Source organism: Lithobates pipiens, unplaced genomic scaffold (assembly GCF_037356315.1).
Source record: "Lithobates pipiens isolate NorthernLeopardFrog02 unplaced genomic scaffold, aLitPip1_a1.2 Scaffold_3, whole genome shotgun sequence".
In the NCBI taxonomy this organism is placed as follows: Eukaryota; Metazoa; Chordata; class Amphibia; order Anura; family Ranidae; genus Lithobates; species Lithobates pipiens.
Genome location: NW_027507790.1, coordinates 274,667,427 through 274,691,298, shown reverse-complemented (window position 1 = coordinate 274,691,298; position 23,872 = coordinate 274,667,427). Strand labels below are relative to the sequence as shown.

General features: G+C 43.4%; 1 protein-coding gene across 1 annotated transcript in view; it reads left to right on the top strand.

The window, feature by feature from the left end:
- Positions 1-23,026, top strand: part of LOC143941161 (taste receptor type 1 member 3-like) — a 54,302-nt gene extending 31,276 nt beyond the window's left edge. The window contains exon 3 of the mRNA XM_077463186.1: positions 22,132-23,026. Coding sequence (XP_077319312.1) covers positions 22,132-22,968 — 837 coding nt within the window. The 3' untranslated portion in view covers positions 22,969-23,026. The remainder of the gene's footprint in view (positions 1-22,131) is intronic.
- The last annotated feature ends 846 nt before the right edge of the window (positions 23,027-23,872 follow it).

The window sequence follows — 23,872 nt, the reverse complement described above, 5'->3', positions numbered from 1 at the left end:
CTAGCAATTTCCCTGACTTGTTGCCAAACTTATGGTAATGAAGGTCAGAATAAGATTGATGTATACGTTCTTGAGCTTCCATCGATCAAAGTTTTTTTGGCTCCTCATCAATTCTTAGGCCGCGTACACACGGGCGGACTGTCCGCCCAACCTTGTCCGCTGAACAGTGTTTGGGCGGACAGTCCGCTCGTGTGTGGGCTTTCAGCGGACAGTTTCAGCGGACAGTTGGACGGACAAGGTCTTTCGGAAATTCCGAAAAACTGTCCGCTGAAACTGTGTTTGAGCGAACAGTCCGCCCGTGTGTGGGCTTGTCCGCTGTACTTTCGAAATGAGCGGACTGTTCCCGCTCGGAAAGTCCGCCCATTTCGAGCGCGTGTACAGGTAGGCGGGGCCCGCGAAGGAAACGTCGCGGGCTCCGCCGCCTGGAATGGGCTTAAAGGGGAACCCCAACGCCGAAAAAAATCGGCGTGGGGTCCCCCCCAAGTCCACACCAGACCCTTGTCCGAGCACGCTACCCGGCCGGCCAGGAAAGGGGGGCGAGCGAGCGCGCCCCCCCTCCTGAGCCGTACCAGGCCGCGTGCCCTCAACATGGGGGGGTGCCTTGGGGAAGGGGGGGCCGCGCGGCCCCCCCACCCCAAAGCACCTTGTCCCCATGTTGATGAGGACAAGGGCCTCTTCCCGACAACCCTGGCCGTTGGTTGTCGGGGTCTGCGGGCGGGGGGCTTATCGGAATCCGGGAGCCCCCTTTAAGAAGGGGGCCCCCGGATACCGGCCCCCCACCCTATGTGAATGAGTATGGGGTACAATGTACCCCTACCCATTCACCTGTGAAATAAAGTACAATAAAACACACAACACAGAGAAAAAGTATTTTATTGCACAGCCGGGGGTCTTCCGTCTTCGGGGGTCTTCTCGCCGGACTCCTCCGCTATGTGTGTGTAGCTCTTTTGCCAGTGGAGGAGTCCGGCTTTCTTCCTCCCCGCCGCCGGCCTCTTCTCCCGACTTCGGGGGTCTTGTCCCCCTCTTCGGTTCTTCTGCCGGGCCACCGCGCCTGGTCCGGTGGCCCGGTCTTCTGTCGCCGTCTTCCGTTCTTCTGTCGCCAACCGAAGGGCCACCGCGCCTTCTTGTAGCTCTTTTACAGGCGGTGGCCCGGTCTTCTGTCGCCGCTGTCGCCTTCCGTTCTTCTTCTTGTTCTTCTCCAGGAGATGTTGACACGTCGCTCCCTCCGGCCGGAATGCCAGAGCCGCCCTGCGCTGTGACTTATATAGTGACAATGGGGCGGGGTCACATGGTATATGTCACATGGGTTGGTCACATGGTGACCCCGCCCCCTTACGATGTCATAGTCCCCATGTGACATCAACCCATGTGACCAACCCATGTGACATATACCATGTGACCCCGCCCCATTGTCACTATATAAGTCACAGCGCAGGGCGGCTCTGGCATTCCGGCCGGAGGGAGCGACGTGTCAACATCTCCTGGAGAAGAACAAGAAGAAGAACGGAAGGCGACAGCGGCGACAGAAGACCGGGCCACCGCCTGTAAAAGAGCTACAAGAAGGCGCGGTGGCCCGGCAGAAGAACCGAAGGCGGCGACAGAAGAACGGAAGACGGCGACAGAAGACCGGGCCACCGGACCAGGCGCGGTGGCCCGGCAGAAGAACCGAAGAGGGGGACAAGACCCCCGAAGTCGGGAGAAGAGGCCGGCGGCGGGGAGGAAGAAAGCCGGACTCCTCCGCTGGCAAAAGAGCTACACACACATAGCGGAGGAGTCCGGCGAGAAGACCCCCGAAGACGGAAGACCCCCGGCTGTGCAATAAAATACTTTTTCTCTGTGTTGTGTGTTTTATTGTACTTTATTTCACAGGTGAATGGGTAGGGGTACATTGTACCCCATACTCATTCACATAGGGTGGGGGGCCGGTATCCGGGGGCCCCCTTCTTAAAGGGGGCTCCCGGATTCCGATAAGCCCCCCGCCCGCAGACCCCGACAACCAACGGCCAGGGTTGTCGGGAAGAGGCCCTTGTCCTCATCAACATGGGGACAAGGTGCTTTGGGGTGGGGGGGCCGCGCGGCCCCCCCTTCCCCAAGGCACCCCCCCATGTTGAGGGCACGCGGCCTGGTACGGCTCAGGAGGGGGGGCGCGCTCGCTCGCCCCCCTTTCCTGGCCGGCCGGGTAGCGTGCTCGGACAAGGGTCTGGTGTGGACTTGGGGGAACCCCCACGCCGATTTTTTTCGGCGTTGGGGTTCCCCTTTAAGCCCATTCCAGGCGGCGGAGCCCGCGACGTCTCCTTCGCGGGCCCCGCCTACCTGTACACGCGCTCGAAATGGGCGGACTTGTCTCCGCCTTACGTGGGCGAGTCCGTTCATTTCAAAAGTTGAGCGAACTGTTTGCCCAACCTTGTTCGTCAAACAGTCCGCTCGTGTGTGGGCAAGTCCGCTCATGCTAATTTTGAGCGGACTGTTTGCCCAAACTGTTTGACGAACAAGGTTGGGCAAACAGTCCGCGCGTGTGTACGCGGCCTTACAGTTTGTGGTGGCTTCTCGACAATTCTTATGGTTTGTGGTGGTATTGGTACATGATAGCTGCCCTCTGGTGAGTCTGAGGCAACCACTGGCTTCACGGTACTTTGTAAGAACCTTCCTTTTGTACATAATGGCAAAAGCGATGATCCTACCACATAGGACGGTTTTACATGCATCCCAAAACATGTTGGGGTCAGAGCATTGCGGGTCATTAGTCAGCTTGTAGTCTGACCAGGGTTTTCTGTAGGGTTTTCTGAAGGTCGGGATTTTGGGCCTAGAATTGGGGGAAGATCCATATTCTCATAGGGGTAGAGGGCTGAAGTTATGTAATTTTATTGAAATGGGGGTATGGTTGGAGGAGATTGCACTGTCATGGATAAGAGTTTTTGGAGGTTTTGGTCAGTTGCGCGGAATTGCATAAAAGGTAATAAATCCTGGATAGCGTGTGGTGGAGGCTGAGTAATAGGAGTATTCCCTGCCTTCTGGGTGAGCTAGGCGCCATGGGCCACTAAGCTGGAGGGCTGTTTCAAAGGAGGTTATTCGAGTTGTAATGGATTGAGGGGGAGGTTAAAGTGTGGGTAGTGCCTTGCATTTGCCCTCTTGTGTATCCATCACAGTGTTAAAGTCACCTCCTAATAGGAGGGGGTATTGTATATAGGAGGCTAAGTGTGCAGTGACCACATGGAGAAAGGGTTTGGTGGGGGAGTTTGGTGTGTAGATGTTAGTGATTGTAAAGGTCTTTGTTGGAAATGCAAAGGTGAAGATTCATTTAAATCATGAATGATTAGGTCTGTTGAAGCCAGATCTACATCAAATCCAGATATCAAGAGGGAAGTAAAAAGAAGAGAGAGGAGAAGAGGAGAGGGGGATGCAGAAAAGGATATAGTTGTGAGACAATGGATGAATTTATGATGCTCAGTATGGCTCCAGTGTGTGTAGGGCCTGTTACAAATGTAGTGGGGAATACGCAGGGCTCAAGTCCTGCAGGAGCTCATGGGAACGGAGTTCCTGTACTTTTTCCACAACAGGAACTCAGTTCCCATTAGCAGCCATGTCCTGCAAGACTTTGAAGTATGCGAGCTGTGTGGCAGGTGCTACACCAGCAGCCGCCAACGCAGCTCGCAATAGTAAGTGCCGCACACCTGACCATTCAGGCATTGCCAGTAGGGGGCCCCATGACAGCTTCCACTTCGATCACGGCTAGCTGATGGGTAGATCAGGTCCCTGCTGCTAAGAGATTGTATTTAGTAAGCTCCTCCCTGCTGGCCTCTCCTGATTTTCTGTCTCCTCATCCTTTCCCCCTTGTCCTGCATACTTGCTCTGTGTGTCCCACTGAATCTCCCCCTCCTCTATCTTCAGTGCCATATGATGAGAGAACCCAGAGGAGGAGCACAGCTATTCTGCTCACAGGACATGCAGGGAGAGAGGTGAGCTGAGGGAGGAACATCAGTTTGGGGTGGTAAGCTGAGCACAATACCTGGCAAAGTTTAATGCCAGGAGGGAAGTTTATGTGGAAATATGTGAAGGGTTGGAATAGCAGCAAGTGTGTGTTGGAGCTCTGCAGAGTTTGCAGCCCCCCAAGCTAACATACATCTCCTAAGCAGGAACACATCACTATCTCCCCAAGCATTCTGTCCAGATAATGTGCACTTCATTTATGACCTTTCCGTTTAACCCTGTGTTATCCAAACTCTGTTCAATGAAAAGTGTAAACTCACCACATAAACACTCTATATACAAAATAAAATTCCCCAATAAAGATCAGAACACAATGTTCACATTTGCATGGAAGCACAATTGACTGAATGCTGATTATTCAGAGAATTACCGTATTTATGTTTATTGAGAATTTTTTTTTTTTTATGTACTAACAGTTAAGCTTCATACACACAATACGAAAAATGGATGAAAAATACCACTTTTGAAGCGTTTGTGCATTTGAGCGTATCATTTTTTATTTATTTTTTGGTGGGGGGAGTGGATCTTGGGTGTGAGTTCTTACACTTTTTTCCCCAGGACTTGACCCCTGGGAATACGGCATGTTTGTGATTTTGGTGGGCATTAGAGAGCTGTGTTTAGTCAAGCTTGAGATAACTCAGGTCATTTTCCCAGAGAAACCAATTTAAGATATTTTTTTTTTCTTTACAATTGCTTGATATGAAAAATAATCATTATCATTTGGGGTGTGTTTGGGTTTTCTGATTTCCGATATTGATTGTAAAATAACAATAAAGAAAATATTTGATTGAAAAAAATAGATACATTTTGGAAAGGTCAGATGAGCTTTAGCAAACATGAGTTCCAACTGTTGTTGAATATATGGAGAGCAGTATTTTTCCACGATCATGTGATGAATAAGCGTTTTAAAAAAGCATGAAAGAGGTTGGGCCGTTCATCCAGGCCCAGACCCAACAGAGCCAACTGAGGCATAATTCTTTGTGATATGTCTGTAACACTTTCTATAAACACTTGTACATCTTTCCAGAAGGGTGAAAGAATTGGACAAGTCCGTCATATGTGGGCAAATGATCCAATCCCAGATAGCAAGAAATTGTGGTGCAAGTTTGAAAATTACTTGCTAAGCTATGACTAGACTTGCCAGGCTTCACAAGTTTGTTGCACAAATGCAGCAAGTCCACATTGCATGACTCCAGATTACCTTTCTTTGTAAACATTCTGCAAGTCTGCTGCAAGTTCTTTTTCAAATAAATCAGAAACTTCAGTCACAGAGGTCCCAGCTAAGCCTTTCCAGGCTTTCCATGTGCTATCTTGGTGTCTCAACACACAGTGGAAGCAAAAAAATGTTGCATTATTTCCGCTTTTAATGCAAAACATGACATCGCTTTCACACCTGCAAATCGCGTAGTGTTTCCATATTTTTTGTCCAATCCCTGTACAATGCACAACTGGTATAGCTACATCAACTAGAAGATGGGGGAAGGGTAAAATATGAAAAATTAGGGGCTTGGGAATTATAGGAAGTCAAGGATGAAGAAAAGAAAGAAAAAAAGCAAGAAGTTTCCCAACAGAATAGTGGCCATGTTACAGGAGACATATTGTTGTGGTAATGTATGCAATATAAATATGTCCATAGGCCTAAGGTGTCTGAGAGATCTAGATAAATCCTTGCATAGCTATTAAAAAATAAAATAAAAATAGTATGTTACTATCGAAATCCTGAGACAGTTGGAGCATAAACACAATTCCATATTGTGACAAACCTAGCCGGGACACAGGCTTTTTGAGAGGACTGAATGCGAGCCTCTTGCCGACTGATTATGGGCCCAGGATTTTAAGGGGCACAGGGTGAATAAGAACCCCACTCTAATCTGTGCTAGTCAGATTCAATGCTGTGTATATGTATATATAATGTGTGTTGTCTCATGCTGTTGGGACACGCACTGTCAGATGCTAATGTCATGAACTCCAGCCACCTGTCTGTTGGCTTGTATAATGTAAATTAGTCTAGTCTGGTACATTGTTGTTTGGGCTAATTAACCCTATGTTGATGTTTATGGTAATGTTTATTGAATTGTTAGTGAGCTAGGAGCCGAAAAGTCTTATCCCTCAGTCAACTAGCCTGAGTGTTGATTAGATAATTAGCTCATGCTAATTAGGTTAGGTTTTAGTCACCCCACTGTATATATTTTGTGTGAGATCTCAAATAAAGGTCATTCCTGATGTCCTCCAAGACTGGTGTCGTCTAGTTCTTGGGGGTTCCTATAGCCAGATCCACTGGACTTGTGTTCCAAGACTTAGGAAGCAGTATACTGACAGAAGCACTCCATCGGAGTGTGGGATCGATTCCGTCACACGTATACAAAGCTAAAGAGGTAGCCTTAAGTACTTTTTAAAGTAACTGATATGACTGGACCATGGAAATAAAAGGGGGGTGAGGCATGGGCAATTAAAGGGGAAAAAAAGGGGGACGCTGAAAATAAACCAGGTGTCAGGCAAGCAATACAAGAAAAATTGTAGGTCATATCAGCTATGCTAATCAGCTTAGAAAGGAATATGTTCCTCAACAGTAAAATATCATCAGTAAAAGAAAACAGCAACCTTTTATAAGGGCATATAAGGCTCATCAATTGTAGCATCACTAAAGTAACTCTTTAAGTGTGGAGGGTGGATAAAGATGAGTGTGGGCGCTTAGTAGAAATTACCTTTTGCAAAACCTGCGGTTCAGGCAGGTAGGGGTTCCCAGCCTGCAAGTTTGGGACAAGGAATGTACAGGTCCCTGGAAAAGGAGGGAAGATCTTCAGGAATCCTGAGTATAAATTATTTACCATCTCTCTTTGCAATAAGGCTGAATGGGAACCCCCAATGGTAAGACATATCAGATTCCCTGAGAATTGCCAATTTTGGTTGCAGAGAGTGACTTTTTCTCAGAGTCAACCAGGAGAGATGCAGATACAGTTGAATGGGAGTTCCATCAAATTCCAGGTTGCCCATATTGTGAGCCTTGTGCATAATGTCCTCAATAATGATATAATAATAAATACTACAGATGACATCCCTTGGCTGTGAAGATAACCCACAGGGAGTGATGATCTATGATCCCAATTGAATTCAATTTTATGGGAAGCCGGTTCCCACAGGATGTTATTCAAAATTGCTTCCAGAGTCTCTTTCTGATGCTCAAGGCTAATTGTGTTTAGTAGGCCTTAAAGTCTGATGTTATTTCTACGCCCACAATTGTACAAGTCCTCTAGATTACATTGAATGTCTCTAACAGTGGCGTTTTGAGCTGCTATCATGATATGAAGAGTATGAATCTAGGGTTAGACCTCATCCTCCACCGTTTTCACATGATTATTAAGGCTCTGTAAATTGTCATGCAGAGCAGTGTTTTCAGTGTGGCAGGTGTCACAGACATCTTGTATGAGCATTCTGAAATCTTTTTTTGTAGGAATAAATAAATGGTTCCTTAGTATATGATTTGGAAATGGTGGACATAGGAGAGTGAAGTGGGGTGCCCTTGGGATTTTCCAACATTGAGGTGGAAGGGCATGATGGAGATTACTGAGAAGCTGCAGTGGAAATTGCAGCAGGAGTATGCACATTCTTCCATGGTCCCCACCACTGATCTGAGGGCAGGTCAGCTAATGCAATCACTCTGAAGATGTGTAGAAATAATGGTATGACTTCCTACTTGTGGAGGAACACTAGAGGAGCAGGTGTGCAACTGATATAGTTTACATGTAGGCTGTCTCTGTTGCTTGGATGTATGCTGCAAAAATGTATGGTAGACTCAACATATGGTAGAGAACACTTGCGAATGGTGGTAGTAGAGGCACGAGGCACAGAATGCAATGGTTGTTCACTTGCTCCCTGGTGATCTGTGGCAGGAGAGGCTATTACACAGTCCAGGTGCTGTGAATGCAAGAGAGCTGGGAAGCATGGAAGAGTCGGCAGCTGGCTCTGTGGGAGAAGCATGTGGTGCCATCTTGAATATTTTATTGGGATTTTAGGTGATAGACCAACACAAAGTGGCACATAATTGTGAAGTGGAAGGAAAATGATAAATGATTTTCACATTTTTACAAATAAATAAGTGTTGCGTGCATTTGTATTCAGCCCCCTTTAACCACCTCAATACAGGGCACTTACACCCCCTTCCTGACCAGACCAATTTTCAGCTTTCAGCGCTCTCACAGTTTTAATGACAATTACTCAGTCATGCAACACTGTACCCATATGAAACTTGCGTCCTTTTTTCCACACAAATAGAGCTTTCTTTTAGTGGTAATTAATCACTAGTGGGTTTTTTATTTTTTGTGCTATAAATAAAATAATACGTAAACGTAAACGTAAATAACCCACATTAGTGTATATTATTTGGTCTTTGTGAAAGTTATAGAGTCTACAAACTATGGTGCCAATCACTGAAAACTGATCACATCTGATCAGGCCTACAGTACATCAGGTGTATCTCATTTCTTGAGACACTAACAAGTCAGGAAATTACAAATACCCCCCAAATGACCCCTTTTTATAAAGTAGATATTCCAAGGTATTAAGTAAGTAGCATGGTGAATTTTTTTAAGTTGTCATTTTTTCCCACAATTATTTGCAAAATGAAGATTTTTTTTTTTCTTATTATTTTCTTTTACAAAATTGTCATATTATCAGGTTATTTCTCACACACATCATATGCATACAACAAATTACACCCCAAAATACATTCTGCTACTCTTCCCGAGTACGGCAATACCACATGTGTGAGACTTTTACACAGCCTGGCCACATACAGAGGCCCAACATTGAAGTAGTACCTTCAGATGTTCTACGAGCAAAAATGACGCATCTCATTTCTCAAACACCTATTACACTTTTGAAGGCCCTGGAGTGAGGACAATGGAATTTCCCATAAAATGACCCAATTTTGGAAAGCAAACTCCCCAACGTATGATCTGTGAGGCATAATGAGTCTTTTGAACTGTTAATTTTTTTACAGAGGTTTTTAAAATAAATTTTATAATTTATAAGATATTTCTAACACATAGCATGTATATAGCAAAAATTACACCCCAAAACACATTCTGCTACTCCTCCCGAGTATGGGGATACCACATGTGTAGGACTTTTACACAGCTTGGCCACATAGAGAGGCCGAACATTGAAGTAGTACGTTCAGGCGTTCTAGATGACACAATCCCATTTCATTCCTACCTATCACACTTTTGAAGGTCCTGGGGCACCAAGACAGGGAAATTACCCACAAAATGACCCCATTTTGGAAAGAAAACACCCCAACGTATATTCTATGAGGCATGGGCTGCAAATAGGTACTTGGGTACTCTGATGAGCTGCAGATAGGTACTCGGGTACTCTGATGGGCTGCAGATAGGTACTCTGGTACTCTGATGGCTTGGTGACAGGTACTTGAGTACTCTGATGGCCTGGTGACAGGTACTTGAGTACTCTGATGGCCTGAGGACAGGTACTCGGGTACTCTGATGGCCTGGTGACAGGTACTCGGGTACTCTGATGGCCTGGTGACAGGTTCTCTGATGGCTTGGTGACTGGTATTTGGGTACTCTGAAGGGCGGTGACAGGTACTCAGGTACTCAGATGGACTGTGACAGGTACTTGGGTACTCAGATGAACTGTGACAGGTACTCAGGTACTCAGATGAACTGTGGCAGGTACTCAGATGAACTGTGACAAGTACTCGGGTACTCAGATGAACTGTGACAGGTACTCGGGTACTCAGATGGACTGGGACAGGTACTCGGGTACTCAGATGGGCTGTGACAGGTACTCAGGTACTCGGATGAACCGTGACAGGTACTCGGGTCATCTAATAGACTGTTACAAGTACTCGGGTACTCTGATGGACCGTGACAGGTAATCGGGTACTCTAATGTGTTGTGACAGGTACTCGGGTACTCTGATGTGCCGTGACAGGTACTCGGGTACTCTGATGGGATGTGACAGATACTCGGGTACTTTGATGGGCTGTGACAGATACTCAGGTACTCTGATGGACTGTGACAGGTACTCGGGTCTTCTGATGGACTGTGACAGGTACTCTGGTACTCTTATGGACAGTGAAAGGTACTCAAATACTGTGATGGACTGTGACAGGTACTCAAGTACTCTGATGGGCTGTGAGTGACAGGTACTATGAGGGGTGGTGACAGGTCCTCTTTATTGGGGGGGCAATCAGTGTGATTGGTTTACACTGTGGGTGGTAACGAGAGAGATGTTACCGAAATCTCCTCCTCACACACGATTGGTGTGTGAGGAGGAGAACCCGGTAACATCTCGTTACCGCGGTTTGTTTACATTTTAGTGATCGGCTGTGAAAGGATCACAGCCGATCACGTGGGTAAACATCCGGCCAATGGGTGTTTAACAGCACTGGTGCCGAGCAGTGTTCCCGGGGAACACGCCGCCACTGACATGCACGTGCAGTGCGATCGCGCGCATGCGCCGTGCACAGTGGGGGTGTGGCCATCTGTGATTGCCCGTGACTTCATCGCGGCCGATCATGTGGTAAACAGCCATAACCAATGGCTGTTCACCCCCTTCGGTGGCGAGCGGTGTCTTCGTGACACGCCACCACCGAAGAAACAGGGATGCACGCGCACGATCGCGCGCATTCCCTGTTTAAACGGGAGGCCGTCATATTACGGCCTCCTGCCACAATAGGTGCGCCGCCTGGCCGTCATTTGACTGCCAGTGGTCAGAAAGTAGTTAAGCTGATACTCCTAACTAAAATCTAGTAAAACCAATTGCCTTCAGAGGTCACCTAATTAGTAAATAGAGTCAATCTGTGTGTAATATTTTCTCAGTATAAATACAGATGTTCTGTGAAGCCCTCAGAGGTTTGCTAAAGAAACTTAGTGAACAGACAGTAACATGAATGCCAGGAAACACACGAGACAGGTCAGCGATAAAGTTGTGGAGAATTTTAATGCAGGATTCGGCTATAAAATTTATCCCAAAGTTTTAAAATCTCACAGAGCACTGTTCAATCCATCATACAAAAATGGAAAGAGTATGGCACAACTAAAAACCTACCAAGATATGGCCGTCCACCTAAACTGACAGGCAAGAAGAGTATTCACCAGAGAAGCAGCCAAGAGGCCCATGGTAACTCTGGAGGAGCTGCAACTCAGGTGGGAGAATCTGTCCACAGGACAACTATTAGTCGTGTACTTTGCAATTTGCCCTTTATGTTACAGGGCAATCTTAAAAGAAAACCTGTAAAGCCCCGTACACACGAGTGGACTTTTCAACATCCAAAGTCCGACGGACTGAGTCCGTTAGACTATTCGATCGTGTGTGGGCTGCAACGGAATTTTGACTCGCCAAAGTCCGAAGGACTTTAGAATATGGAACATGCTTCAAATTTTTCCGAAGGAACTCCGCCGGACCCGGTCCCTTCGAAAAATTCGCTCGTGTGTATGCTATTCCGACGGACTAAAACCGACGCTAGGGCAGCTATTGGATGGCTACTGGCTATGAACTTTCTTATTCGAATCCAGTCATACGTCATCACGTTCGAATCCGTCGGAGTTTAGTGTGATTGTGTGTGGCCTAGTCCGCTCCGCCGAAAAGTCCGTCAGAACTCCGTCGGAACTCCGGCAGAACTCCGACGGAACTCCTTCGGAAGTCTGTCGGACATAAGTCCTCTCGTGTGTACGGGGCTTTAGAGTCTGCAAAAGACTTGAGACTGGGGTGAAGGTTCACCATCCAGTAGGACAACAGCCCTACACATACAGCCAGAGCTACAATGGAATGGTTTAGATAAAAGCATATTCATGTGTTAGAATGGTCCAGGCAAAGTTCAGACCTAAATCCAATTGAGAATCTGTGGCAAGACTTGAAAATTGCTGTTCACAGACGCTCTCCATCCAATCTGACAGATCTTGAGCTATTTTTCAAAGAAGAATGGGCAAAAATGTCCCTCTCTAGATGTGCAAAGCTGGTAAAGACATCCCCAAAAAGACTTGTAGCTGTAATTACAGAGAAAAGGGGTTCTACAAAGTATTGACTCTAGGGGGCGCCATACAAATGTACCTCACACTTTTCACATATTTATTTGTTAAAAAAAATTGAAAACTATTTATCATTTTCCTTATACTTCACAATTATGTATCACTTTGTGTTGGTCTATCATATAAAATCCTAATAAAATATATTTACTTTTTTGTTTGTAACATGACACAATGGGGTGTGAATACTTTTTCAAGGCACTGTATACTCTGCTTCCCAGGCTAGTTAAGGGCAATGTTATTTAAAGCAATTTTGCTTTTATGTACGTGTTTGGGGGGGCACTTTCCAGTCTCTTGTGTGATTTGCTTGACAATCCCTGACCTATAGGTCTAGGAAAATACAATTTAATACATGGCTCTTATTGACTTTAATGAGTTCCAATCTGGCACCAAAATTTCAGCAGTGTTCATTGAACTTGCCTACGACCAAACCCAGTTATATTATGCCTATGCTGACTAGGAGGTGCTGGGTCCATCAGAAATTTGATCTGCTTTGAGGGATACTAACCTCAACCACCTATCACCATGGGGAATTTTTTCCCACCTTTCTGTAGAGAGATTCCTTAACACCCCAACCCTACCAGCTAGAATGCTTCTCAGTCAGTAATATGGTAGGTTTCTTCTTCTGGACATGGGAAAAACATGATACTACAAGTGATCTTAACCAACAAGTCCTTGGAGCCAAAATAGCTAGAAGTAAAAACAGAAAATATAATTAATAGTTTCTAATAAGTTTCCATTCAATTCATCCCTTTTATGACCACGGTGCCCCGTCAACCACTGTTGACGTGGTGGGACCCCGGGGAAAGTAATTTGAGTCATGGTAAGAAAGTATGAGCAAGGGTGTGATCTAGTAAAATCTACTTATTAATTTAGGCAGAAATGAACAATAAATCTGCCTTGGGCCCCCCTGTTTATCTGATAAGGTCTGGGCTCAGTACAACAGGACCAGTTGTACTGCCTTATCAGCAGCCCTGGTTTCAGGAATGTTGGTCATATTCAGTACAGTATATGGAAGGAACAGCTTCTAAAGTGTAAAGCTTGGGGATCATCAATAAAGTATAACCCTACAGGTTTCAGAGAATATAATCAACCAATAATCAATAAGCCTTCCACTAAAAACATTGAGGAACTTTCCATCTTCAGAGGGGGGAGGATTCTGCTGAACCTCTAGACTTGGAAGTGAGTTCCGTGTCAATGTTTGTGAAGAAGACATGGAGACTATTCAATATACAGTGCCTTGAAAAAGTATTCATACCCCTTTAAATTTTCCACATTTTGTCATGTTACAACTAAAAATGTAAATGTATTTTATTGGGATTTTATGTGATAGAGCAGGGATATGCAATTAGCGGACCTCCAGCTGTTGCAAAACTACAAGTTCCAACATGCCTCTGGGTGTTATTCTTGTGGCTGTCAGAGTCTTGTTATGCCTCATGGGACTTGTAGTTCCGCAACAGCTGGAGGTCCGTGAATTGCATATCCCTGTGATAGGACAAGAAAAAGTGGCACAAAAAAAAATCTGAAAAGTGTGGCGTGTATTTGTATTCACCCCCCCCCCCCCCCCTTTGCGTTTCACAGATTTATTGGAAAAAAAAATGTAAAAATTTAAAACCATTTATCATTTTACATCCACTTAACAATTATGTGCCACTTTGTGCTGGTCTATCATATAAAATCCTAATAAAATACATTTACATTTTTGATTGTAACATGCCAAAATGTGGGCCATGAATACTTTTTCCAGGCACTGAACAATGTGTGTAGACAGAGAAAGGAGCTACCAATGGGTCAGGTTTTGGTGAGGTGGTCCCATCCCTATTAAACTCTATGAAGAAAAATTCCCCCTGAATGGGTGGGATTTTAAATGACCACCAACACCAAACAAAGGTTCACAATGTATACAACATTTTATTAATAGTTACAAAAAATATACATACTACCACCACAAACTAAAACATGTCCCAATGGTGTATTAACAGATGGACAGTTACATAAATGAAACAAATCACAGAAATATGATAAATGATTAAAATACTCCTCTTATATCACCCACACCCGACGCGTTTCCAGTTGCTGGTATCACAGAACTTTCATCAGGGGTGAAAAAACTTGATGATATATTGATACAATGATCTAATGGAATGTATACTCGAAGGTCAACCAAAGATACGTATCACTTTAGAGTGTGGATATGTCTGCAGGCTGATTTAAATATAAATAACGTATCATGCAAGTGCATACTGTCCTGCATATTCCTTCCAGATGCGTTTTACTAATTGCCCAAAAGGTGTTTTTTTTTCTTAAAACGGGAAGCGTGGTAGATGCCTGGGTGTCTCAAGTCCACTTGTGTCTGCATATGAGGCTAAATTAGCATATGTACGACTTGCACCCAAAAATGCTTTATCCCATCCAACAGTAAATGCGGTAAACACCGAAGAGGGACTGGAAGATGAAGTCCAACCACCTATTTCAAGCAGGAGGACATTCCTCTATGTGAAGGGTGTGAATGACGCTTGCATAGAGGAATGTCCTACTGCTTGAAATAGATGGTTGGACTTCATCTTCCAGTGCAAGTCGTACATATGCAAATTTAGCCTCATATGCAGACACAAGTGGACTTGAGACACCCAGGCATCTACCACGCTTCCCGTTTTAAGGAAAAAAAAAACACCTTTTGGGTAATTAGTAAAACGCATCTGGAAGGAATATGCAGGACAGTATGCACTTGCATGATACGTTATTTACATTTAAATCAGCCTGAAGACATATCCACACTCTAAAGTGATAAGTATCTTCGGTTGACCTTCGAGTATACAGTACATCCCATTAGATCATTGTATCAATATATAATCAAGTTTTTTCACCCCTGATGAAAGTTCTGTGATACCAGCAACTGAAAACGCGTGAGAGGTGGGTGATATAAGAGTATTTTAATCATTTATCATATTTCTGTGATTTGTTTCGTTTATGTAACTGTCCATCTGTTAATACACCATTGGGACATGTTTTAGTTTGTATGCCCCTCTGGAGGTGCTATGCATATTTTTTATAACTATTAATAAAATTTTGTATACATTGTGAACCTTTGTTTGGTGTTGGTGGTCATTTAAAATCCCACCCATTCAGGGGGAATTTTTCTTCATTGAACAATGTGTGTGGTAGAGAGCATGGGGGACTTGAGATTGTGTGCATTGGAGAAGGATATAATGGGGAGACTAATATGTGTATGCTGGAGGGGGATACTCACTGTTTGCTCATTTAAATTCAACACTGGAGCCTTATGCCCTGTACACACAGTCGGACATTCCGACCACAAAATCCGTCTGATTTTTTCCAACGGATTTTGGCCGAAACTTGTGTTGCATACACACGGTCGGACAAAGTTGTTGGAAAATGCGATCGTTTGGAACAAGGTGACGTTCGTTCCATACGACGGGATGAAAGGTCAGTAGACAATAGCTTTCGTCTCATAATTTATTATGAGCATGCGTGGCACTTTGTCCATCGGAATTCTCTACAAACAATCTGAAAAAGTCTGATCAGACTTTGTTGTCGGAAAATTTTAGATCCAGCTCTCAAACTTTTTCCATCGGAATTTCCGACAGAAAAAGTCCGATAGAGCCCACATTAAATTTTCCGACAACATAATCCGATCGGACCTTTTCCATCGGAATTTCTGACCATCTGTACAGGGCAATAAAGTGAAATTAGAACACATTATATTATAGAGGAGGACAGGATGTAGAATATAACTGTTCTAAATGTTCTATTTTAGTTGTTTTTTGTTATGTAGATTTATAAGTACCTCAATAAATTTATATACATACTAAGGACAGTCAGCATCTTAATTCCAATAAATTTTTATTGAGTTTTACAATTTACAAAAAGAAAAACAAACAAAATGTAAAGAGACATAGCTTAATATTGTAGTCACATTCAGTTCACTTTAGGTCGTAAAACGTATACCATGTTTCTGATTAAACTATGCTGCAACAAGGAAAAGAACTGCTTCTTCCAGTATTGGAGAGGATAATTGTTAAGCCCACTCACGATCTCTCTTTAACGGTTGAGTGGCTGTATGTTATATATATATATATATATATATATATATATATATATATATATATATATATATTTATATATGTTTTCTTGTCAATAATATTCCATCAACTCATGTAACTTATGGAAGGAATGTACTACCAATAGGGATGAGCCGAACTGGTTCAGTTCGCACCAGAACTTTCGAACGGACCGCATATTCATGCGAACTTTAGAACCCCTTTGAAGTCGATGAGACTCGAACGTTTGAAATAAAAAGTGCTAATTTTAATGGCTAATATCCAAGATATTGTCCTAAAAAGGGTTTGGGGAACCGGCTCCTCCCCCAGGGGACATGGGTCAATGCCAATTTATTTTTTTTAAACTGCTGTTTTTTCGGGAGCACTGATTTTAATGATGATTAAAGTGAAAAAAAAGTGAAATATTCCTTTAACTATCATGCCTGGGGGTGTCTATAGTATGCCTGTGAAGTGCCACGGGTTTCCCGTGTTTATAACAGTCCCTGCACAAAATGACATTTAACGGAAAAAAAGTAATTTAAAACTGATTGCGTTTTTAATGTAATATCTGGTTCTGGCAATACGGATGAAAATCATTGAGAAAATGGCATGGGTAGCCCCCCTGCCCATTATCAGCCCCTTTGGGTCTTGTATGGATATTAAGGGTAACCCCGTATCCAAAATAAAAAAAGGAAAGGCGTGGGGCCCCCAGGCCCTATATACTCAGAACAGCAGTATACAGGTGGTGCAAACAAGACAGGGACCGTGTAGGTTTGTTGTGTTAAGTAGAATATGTTTGTAATTTTGAACTGGTACATTTTTAAAGTGTAGCTCCAGTCAAACAAATCTATTTTTAAGCTTTTTGGAAAACATAGGGAAGGATTATCACCCCTGTAAAATTTATTTTTGCCGTCCGTCTTTTTTCATCTCACTTCCTGTTGTCTCCTTCCATTTTCAAGTAGGAGACGCTTGTAAATTGGATGTTTGAATGTAGGGGCCTGCCCTATATGCTCTGCAGAAATGGGGGCCTAAGGTTTTGGTGTTGCCACAACACTCTAAGCCCTCAAAGTGACTCTTGGTGGGCGCTGGAGCACCCTGCTGTGAACAATTATATCAAGAATTGTAATTGCATTCCATTGTTGAACAGTGGTAGAAAAAGTGGGCCTTTGGTGGTTTCGATGGTGGTGCTGGTGCCACAACACTATAAGTCCTCACAGTTACTCTTGGTGGGTGCAGGAACGGGCCCTGATGTGAAATATTATATCAAGAATTGTAATTACATGCCCCTGTTAAACAGGGGCTGAAAAATTGGGCCTTAGGCACTGCTTGCTGGTGCCACAACACTGCAACCTCTCCCGGATACTCTAGTTGGAGTGCAGGAATGAGTCCTGCTGCAAAGTATTGCATCAAAAATTGTATTACATGCCCCTGTTAAAATTAGGCTGGTGGCATCACCCAGAACCAAAAATGTTCTTCCAAGATATTAGCAGGATCATTGAGGAGAAAGAGGATAGTTAGTCAACATACCAGGACAGTTACTCAGCATTAGCATAGGCAGTCTTGAAGGGATGTGATATTTCAATAAAAATTATTCGGTCACATCAGCTTCAGGTGCTTGGTAGCTGGTGGTGATCCAAGACTGATTCATCTTTATGAAGGTCAGTCGATCAACTGAGTCAGTGGACAGGTGCACCCTGTGATCGGTTACAAAGCCACCAGCAGCACTGAAGGTGCGTTCCAAAAGAACACTGGATGCAGGACAGGCCAGTAGCTCAATTGCATACTGTGCAAGCTCTGGCCAGTGATCCCTCCTCAAGCCAGAGGATTTTCAGTTGGAAAGGTGTCCAAGTCTGACCTTGTCCATAGGTATTCCTGCACCATGTAAATCAGACGCTGGCGATGGTTGCTGGAACCAATCATACCTTGGGGCTGTGGACTAAAAAATTGTCTGAACGCACCGCTCCTTCTGTGACTGACCAAAACCTCAGCAAAACATTGTCCAGGACCAGGAGTTTGTAACCTCCCAGTCTCTGGGAACGTGTTGCACAGACCTTTCTGCAAGGCCTCCCGAAGATGTCTCATCCTCTGCTCCCTCTGTGATGGCAAGATAAGGTCCGCAACCTTACCCTTGTTCCATGGATCAAGGAGAGTGGCCAGCTGGTAATGGTCCCTCTCCTTAATCCGAAGAATACAAGGATCTTTCCGCAGGATTTGCAGGATCATTGAGGCCATGCAGTGTAGGTTAGCTGAGGCATTCGGTCCGTAGTCCTTTGGGTCACTAAGGACAACATGATCCACAGCCACCTCCAACCAGCCATGTACAAGTCCACGGGTCTCTTGGGACTGTAAATCATCCCCAAAAGACTGCTGCTGCTGATGCGGAGTGCCAGGATCCACCTCCATGCTGACACAAGCCTCCTCCTCCTCCTCCTTCTGTCTGATGGGTGGGACAGCAGGAACACTGTCTGGATAAAGGGGGCCTTGAGAGGCAAGGAAGTCCTCCTCTTCCTGCCTCTGTTCTGCCTCAAGTGCCTTGTCCATTATTCCATGCAATGTATGCTCCAACAGGTGGACAAGAGGTAAACTGGACTTGAAAGCATTGATCTTATAATATGAGACCCAATTGAATACTTCTAATATATCATGTATCAGGGATTGAGCCGGATTTGAAAGCGATAATATGACATCATCTGCAAACAATGTGATAGTATGCTTTTCTTTGCCCATACTGATTCCCTCAATCTGAGGATGGGATCTAATCCTTTCTGCCAGAGGCTCCATCATAAGAGCGAAGATCAGAGGTGACAAAGGGCACCCCTGTCTTGTCCCATTTGTGATGGAAAACAATTCGGAGAACAAGCCCTCTGCATACACATGTGCCGAGGGCTATAAATAAAGAGCTGTTATGGCAGACAGAATTTGACTGATGAAACCGAATTTCGATAGGACTTTGGAGAGATAACCCCAATGTATTCTATCAAATGCTTTCTCAGCATCCAGTGACAGGAGAACCGAGGCTCATCCGTCACTGGATGCCAAGTATATTAAGTTCACTATCCTCCTTGTTGCATCCGTAGCCTACCTCCCTGCTACAAACCCCACCTGGTCGGGTTTTACCAGTGACGGTAGTAGTCGTGCTATTCTATTCATCAGAAGTTTGGCGTACACTTTGAGATCCACATCCAAAAAGTGAAATTGGTCTGAAGTTTTGTACTTTATCCGGCTCCTTCCCTGGTTTGGGCAGTGTAATCACTGTTGCTTGCAACATTTCTGATGGGAATGAGGCAGAGGAGGTAGCAGCCTGGAACACTCTGCATTATTGGGGATAAGATGTTTGTGAATTTTTGATAATACTCTGAGGATTACCAATCAGGGCCAGGCAAACCAGCTATAGTCTTTTGTATTTCTGATATTGAGAATGGGGCACTTAACATGTCCTGATCTACTGGTTGTATAGAAGGTAGCAATATGTCATTGAGAAATTGCTCTATCATTTCTAGTGTCAGTTGGGATATTGTTTTGTCATTTTTCAAGTTATATAAGCTTTCGTAGTAACTACTGAAAGCCTCCGCTATTTCCTTGGGGTTAGTTATTTTCAAACCATATTTTGGATGATATAAATATGGGATCCTTTGTTTATGTATTTGATCTTTAGCCTGATTTGCCAGGAATTTCCCTGCCTTGTTACCATGTGTATAGAAATTTGCCTTTAATTTATAAATGTTGCAGAAGTGTTTGGCCATTAGTAAGGCATGAAGATTGTTTTGTGCTTCAGCTAATTTGTTGCTTATGGTTGGGGGTGACTTTTTGTTCAGTGATTCTAAACTAGTGATATCTTTTAGAATATCGTCCATGTGCTGCCTCCTCCTCCTCCTCAACACTACACTTTGTAATGAGAAGACCTCTCATAAATGCCTTATGGGCATTCCACAGTGTAAATGGATTTACATCTTTGGAGTCATTATTTTTTAAGTATTCTTGTAATGAGTTTACAATGTCCTTTGCTATAACCGGATCAGAGAATAGTTGTGTATCATTTTTCCACCTATTTGCTCGAGTCGAAAAACTGTGGCTCCCCACAGTTATGAACACTGGAGCGTGGTCTGTCCATGTAATGTTACCTATCTCCGATTTTGAGTTTTTTTGTAGCAGAAATTTTTCCAGTAAGAACATGTCTGTCCTTGAATAAGATAGGTGGACCCGGGAAAAGAACGAGAAGTTTTTTCCATGGAATGTTGACATCTCCATATATCATATAGACAGGCCAATTAAGTGAAATTGGCAAGGACTGGTCTACGGGCATTTTTGGTCGAAGCACTGGATATGTCCATTTGTAAGTTAGACACAGCATTCAAGTCGCCACAGAGGATTGTGTGCCCCGAGCTTCGCTTTTTCACTTTTTTCCAAAGCTTGTTAAGAAAGCGTATCTGTTTGGTGTTTGGGGCATACACATTGACTATTGTGTACACTACATTATTCATTTCACAGGTCAGTATGATGAATCTGCCATCTTTGTCACAATAGTTTGATATATGTTTAAATGTTACTGTATTCTTGATTAGGATGGCAACCCCTCGATTTGTAATTGGCGCGTTAGCAAAGTACGTGTGGGGAAATTGGCTATGGGTTAAGTTTTGGTGATTGCTATCCTTGAAATGGGTCTCTTGAATGCAAAAGACATTGCAGGATTGAGTGTGTGCCTCTTTCCATAACATATGTCGTTTTTATGGGCTGTTCAAGCCATTGACATCTAAGGAGGTTATCTTGAATGTCATGGTGGAGACTCCGTGGCCCTTTTATTTAGCTGTATTTGGACAGAAGCCTTATGATTAAATGAGATTTTCCTTACAGTGATGGTTCAATACTGATAGAGACGAGCTTCAAAAGTAATTGCAGATTCTTACTTCTGTGACGGTGTTCACGAGAATGCTGTTGCTCGGAGGTGCTATGCGGATATTGATATAAACAAACTTCAAACTTATCAGAACTGCAATGAGAGAACAGGGTTAACAGTTCGAAGAACAAGTAACTAAGTAAGAAAGTAAAAGAGATTGAGCCTAGGTAAGCGCTCTTTTTAAAAAAAAATTGCAATTTCTTTGAAATCTGAGCAGATGGATAATCTTCTAATTCTGGGATACGTAATAACTGTATGGATGCTGGGTGGATCGTCCAGAACAGGTAGCCATGACCATAGTGAATGGGCATTAACTGCAGTAATGCTATCAGGTATTGGGTGATGGGGAATGCTCCCGCTGTGCGTTGGATTCTTCTGGTTCTTGGATAAGTATTCTCAATTTTTCCAGTAGCCTTAAGCCCTCCTCTATTGTATTTATATAGAATTCTTCTTCTCCTTTAGTAATGGTAAGGGTGGCTGGGAAATTCCAAGCTGTGGTTTCTGAGCGGTTTCGTTATTGTCATTAGGTTGTATCTCCTCTGCATAGTGTTGCTTAGAGAGATCAGTGAAGAATGACAGCCCTTGCATGCAGTCTGGGAGGCAGTCGGCATGTCTTGTAGCATTCGTTAATTTTTCTTTAACCCTGTAATAATGGATCCTAGCGATTGTATCCCTAGGCAGTTTAGCAGAGATATGTTGCGGTTTTGGAAGTCTGTGTATCCAGTCTATGACCAGCTCCTCCAAAGGCAAATCAGGAAGGGTCTCTTTCATTATATTGGTTAAGTACGCCATTAATTCACCATGCATCTAAGCCTTTAAAATTAGCACTTTTGATTTTTCATGTGTGTGTCCCATAGGCTTTAACTGTGTTCACGTGATTTGAACACATTTTTTGCCTGTTCGCATGTTCTGGTGCAAAGCAAACAGGGGGAGGGGGAGGTGTTCGGCCCATCCCTATATATAAAGAAAAAAAAAAAATTAATAATCTCTATGATTTAAATTCTGACAAGTACTACTTTTTTTTAATTAGAACAGTATATGATGAAGAGACCTTGGTCCATCATTTATAAATTGCATTTCTCATTTTTTCATTGTCTGAATAATAATATCCCATTGAAATATTGCCCAACATGTCAACCAGGTCAGTTATCGAGTCACTGACACTCGTCTGAGTGATGGAAAACTGTATCCAACTTTATTCCACATGACACCAGACAATCGGATGCGTTATGCAGCTATTATAAAATTGTTGACGTATTTTGGATGGAACTGGGTTGGATTAATACTATCAGATGATGGCAGCAGTGATGAGGAGTCCCAAGAACTGAGTAAAATATTGAGCCAACATGGAATCTGCGTAGATTATATAATTAAACTGACACTAGATATTGTACATGATACTGAAGGATTGATGAAAATGAGTAAATCAAAAGCTAAAGTTGTCATAGCGTGTGAAACTTTCACATCACACTTTTATTACTTTTCTCAGCTCATTCCCTCTACTTTAGAAAATATTACATTTATTTTCCCGCCTTCATGGAGTAAGATAAGTAGTAACAAATTTGACGACCTAACATCAATCAACTGCAGCTTCATATTTCTGTGGGCACAAAAAATATACGTACAAGACGGAAATCCTGAATATGGTGTCAGCTTCCCCCGTTGCCTTACTGACCCAATACTGGAAGATATTTGGATTTCTTTGTTTTCATGCCTTTCCCCTCACCCACGGAAAAATGACTTTTTTAATTGGTTTTATAACATTTCTGCAAAACCTTGTAGAGGTGTAAAATATTGGAAGGCATTTGATGGTTACACATCTCTGCCTTTCTATGCATACAGGGCTGTAAATGTTCTGGCCAATGCTCTACACTGGATGTACATGAAGAAAAATAAATCTGAACAAAATGGATTCCAGCACAGAGTAAGTTGTATAATAAGTGTTTATATTACTATGATCTTATCCTATATTATATAATAATTATGTGAATGCACAGCTATCTCCACCCTCCATCTAATTTCCTGGGCAATCAGGAAAACATCAACCCCCAAAATCTTTGATTTCTCTATACAGGTTTTAAATATAGATAAATAAATGGTTGTTTCTTTTTTAATGGGGGAAGGATTGATGGTATTTTACTAATTGCTTTGTTTAGACCATCTTAAGAGACATATTAAAATAGTTCTTATTCCTATTTCACATATTTTATCTGTGTTGTATATATTTATATGCAGTTATATTCTGTAAATTCATATCATTTATACAGTATCTCACAAAAATGAGTACCCCCTTTACATTTTGTAAATATTTTATTATATCTTTTCATGTGACAACACTGAAGAAATGACACTTTGCTACAATGTAAAGTAGTGAGTGTACAGCTTGTATAACAGTGTAAATTTGCTGTCCCCTCAAAATAACTCAACACACAGCCATTAATGTCTAAACCACTGGCAACAAAAGTGACTACACCCCTAAGTGAAAATGTCCAAATTGGGCCTAAACTGTCCATATTTTGTGTGGCCACCATTATTTTCTAGCACTGCCTTAACCTTCTTGGGCATGGAGATCACCAGAGCTTTACAGGTTGCCCCTGGAGTCCTCTTCTACTCCTCCATGATGACATCACGAAGATGGTGGATGTTGGAGACCCTGCACTCCTCCACCTTCCATTTTAGTATGTCCCACAGATGCTCAATAGGGTTTAGGTCTGGAGACCTGCTTGGCCAGTCCATCACCTTTACCCTCAGCTTCTTTAGTAAGGCAGTGGTAGCCTTGGAGGTGGGTTTAAGGATATTATGTTGGAATTCTACCCTGCAGCCCAGTCTCTGATGCTCTGCTTCTGTATGTCACAGTACATATATGTGTGCCCACTGCACTA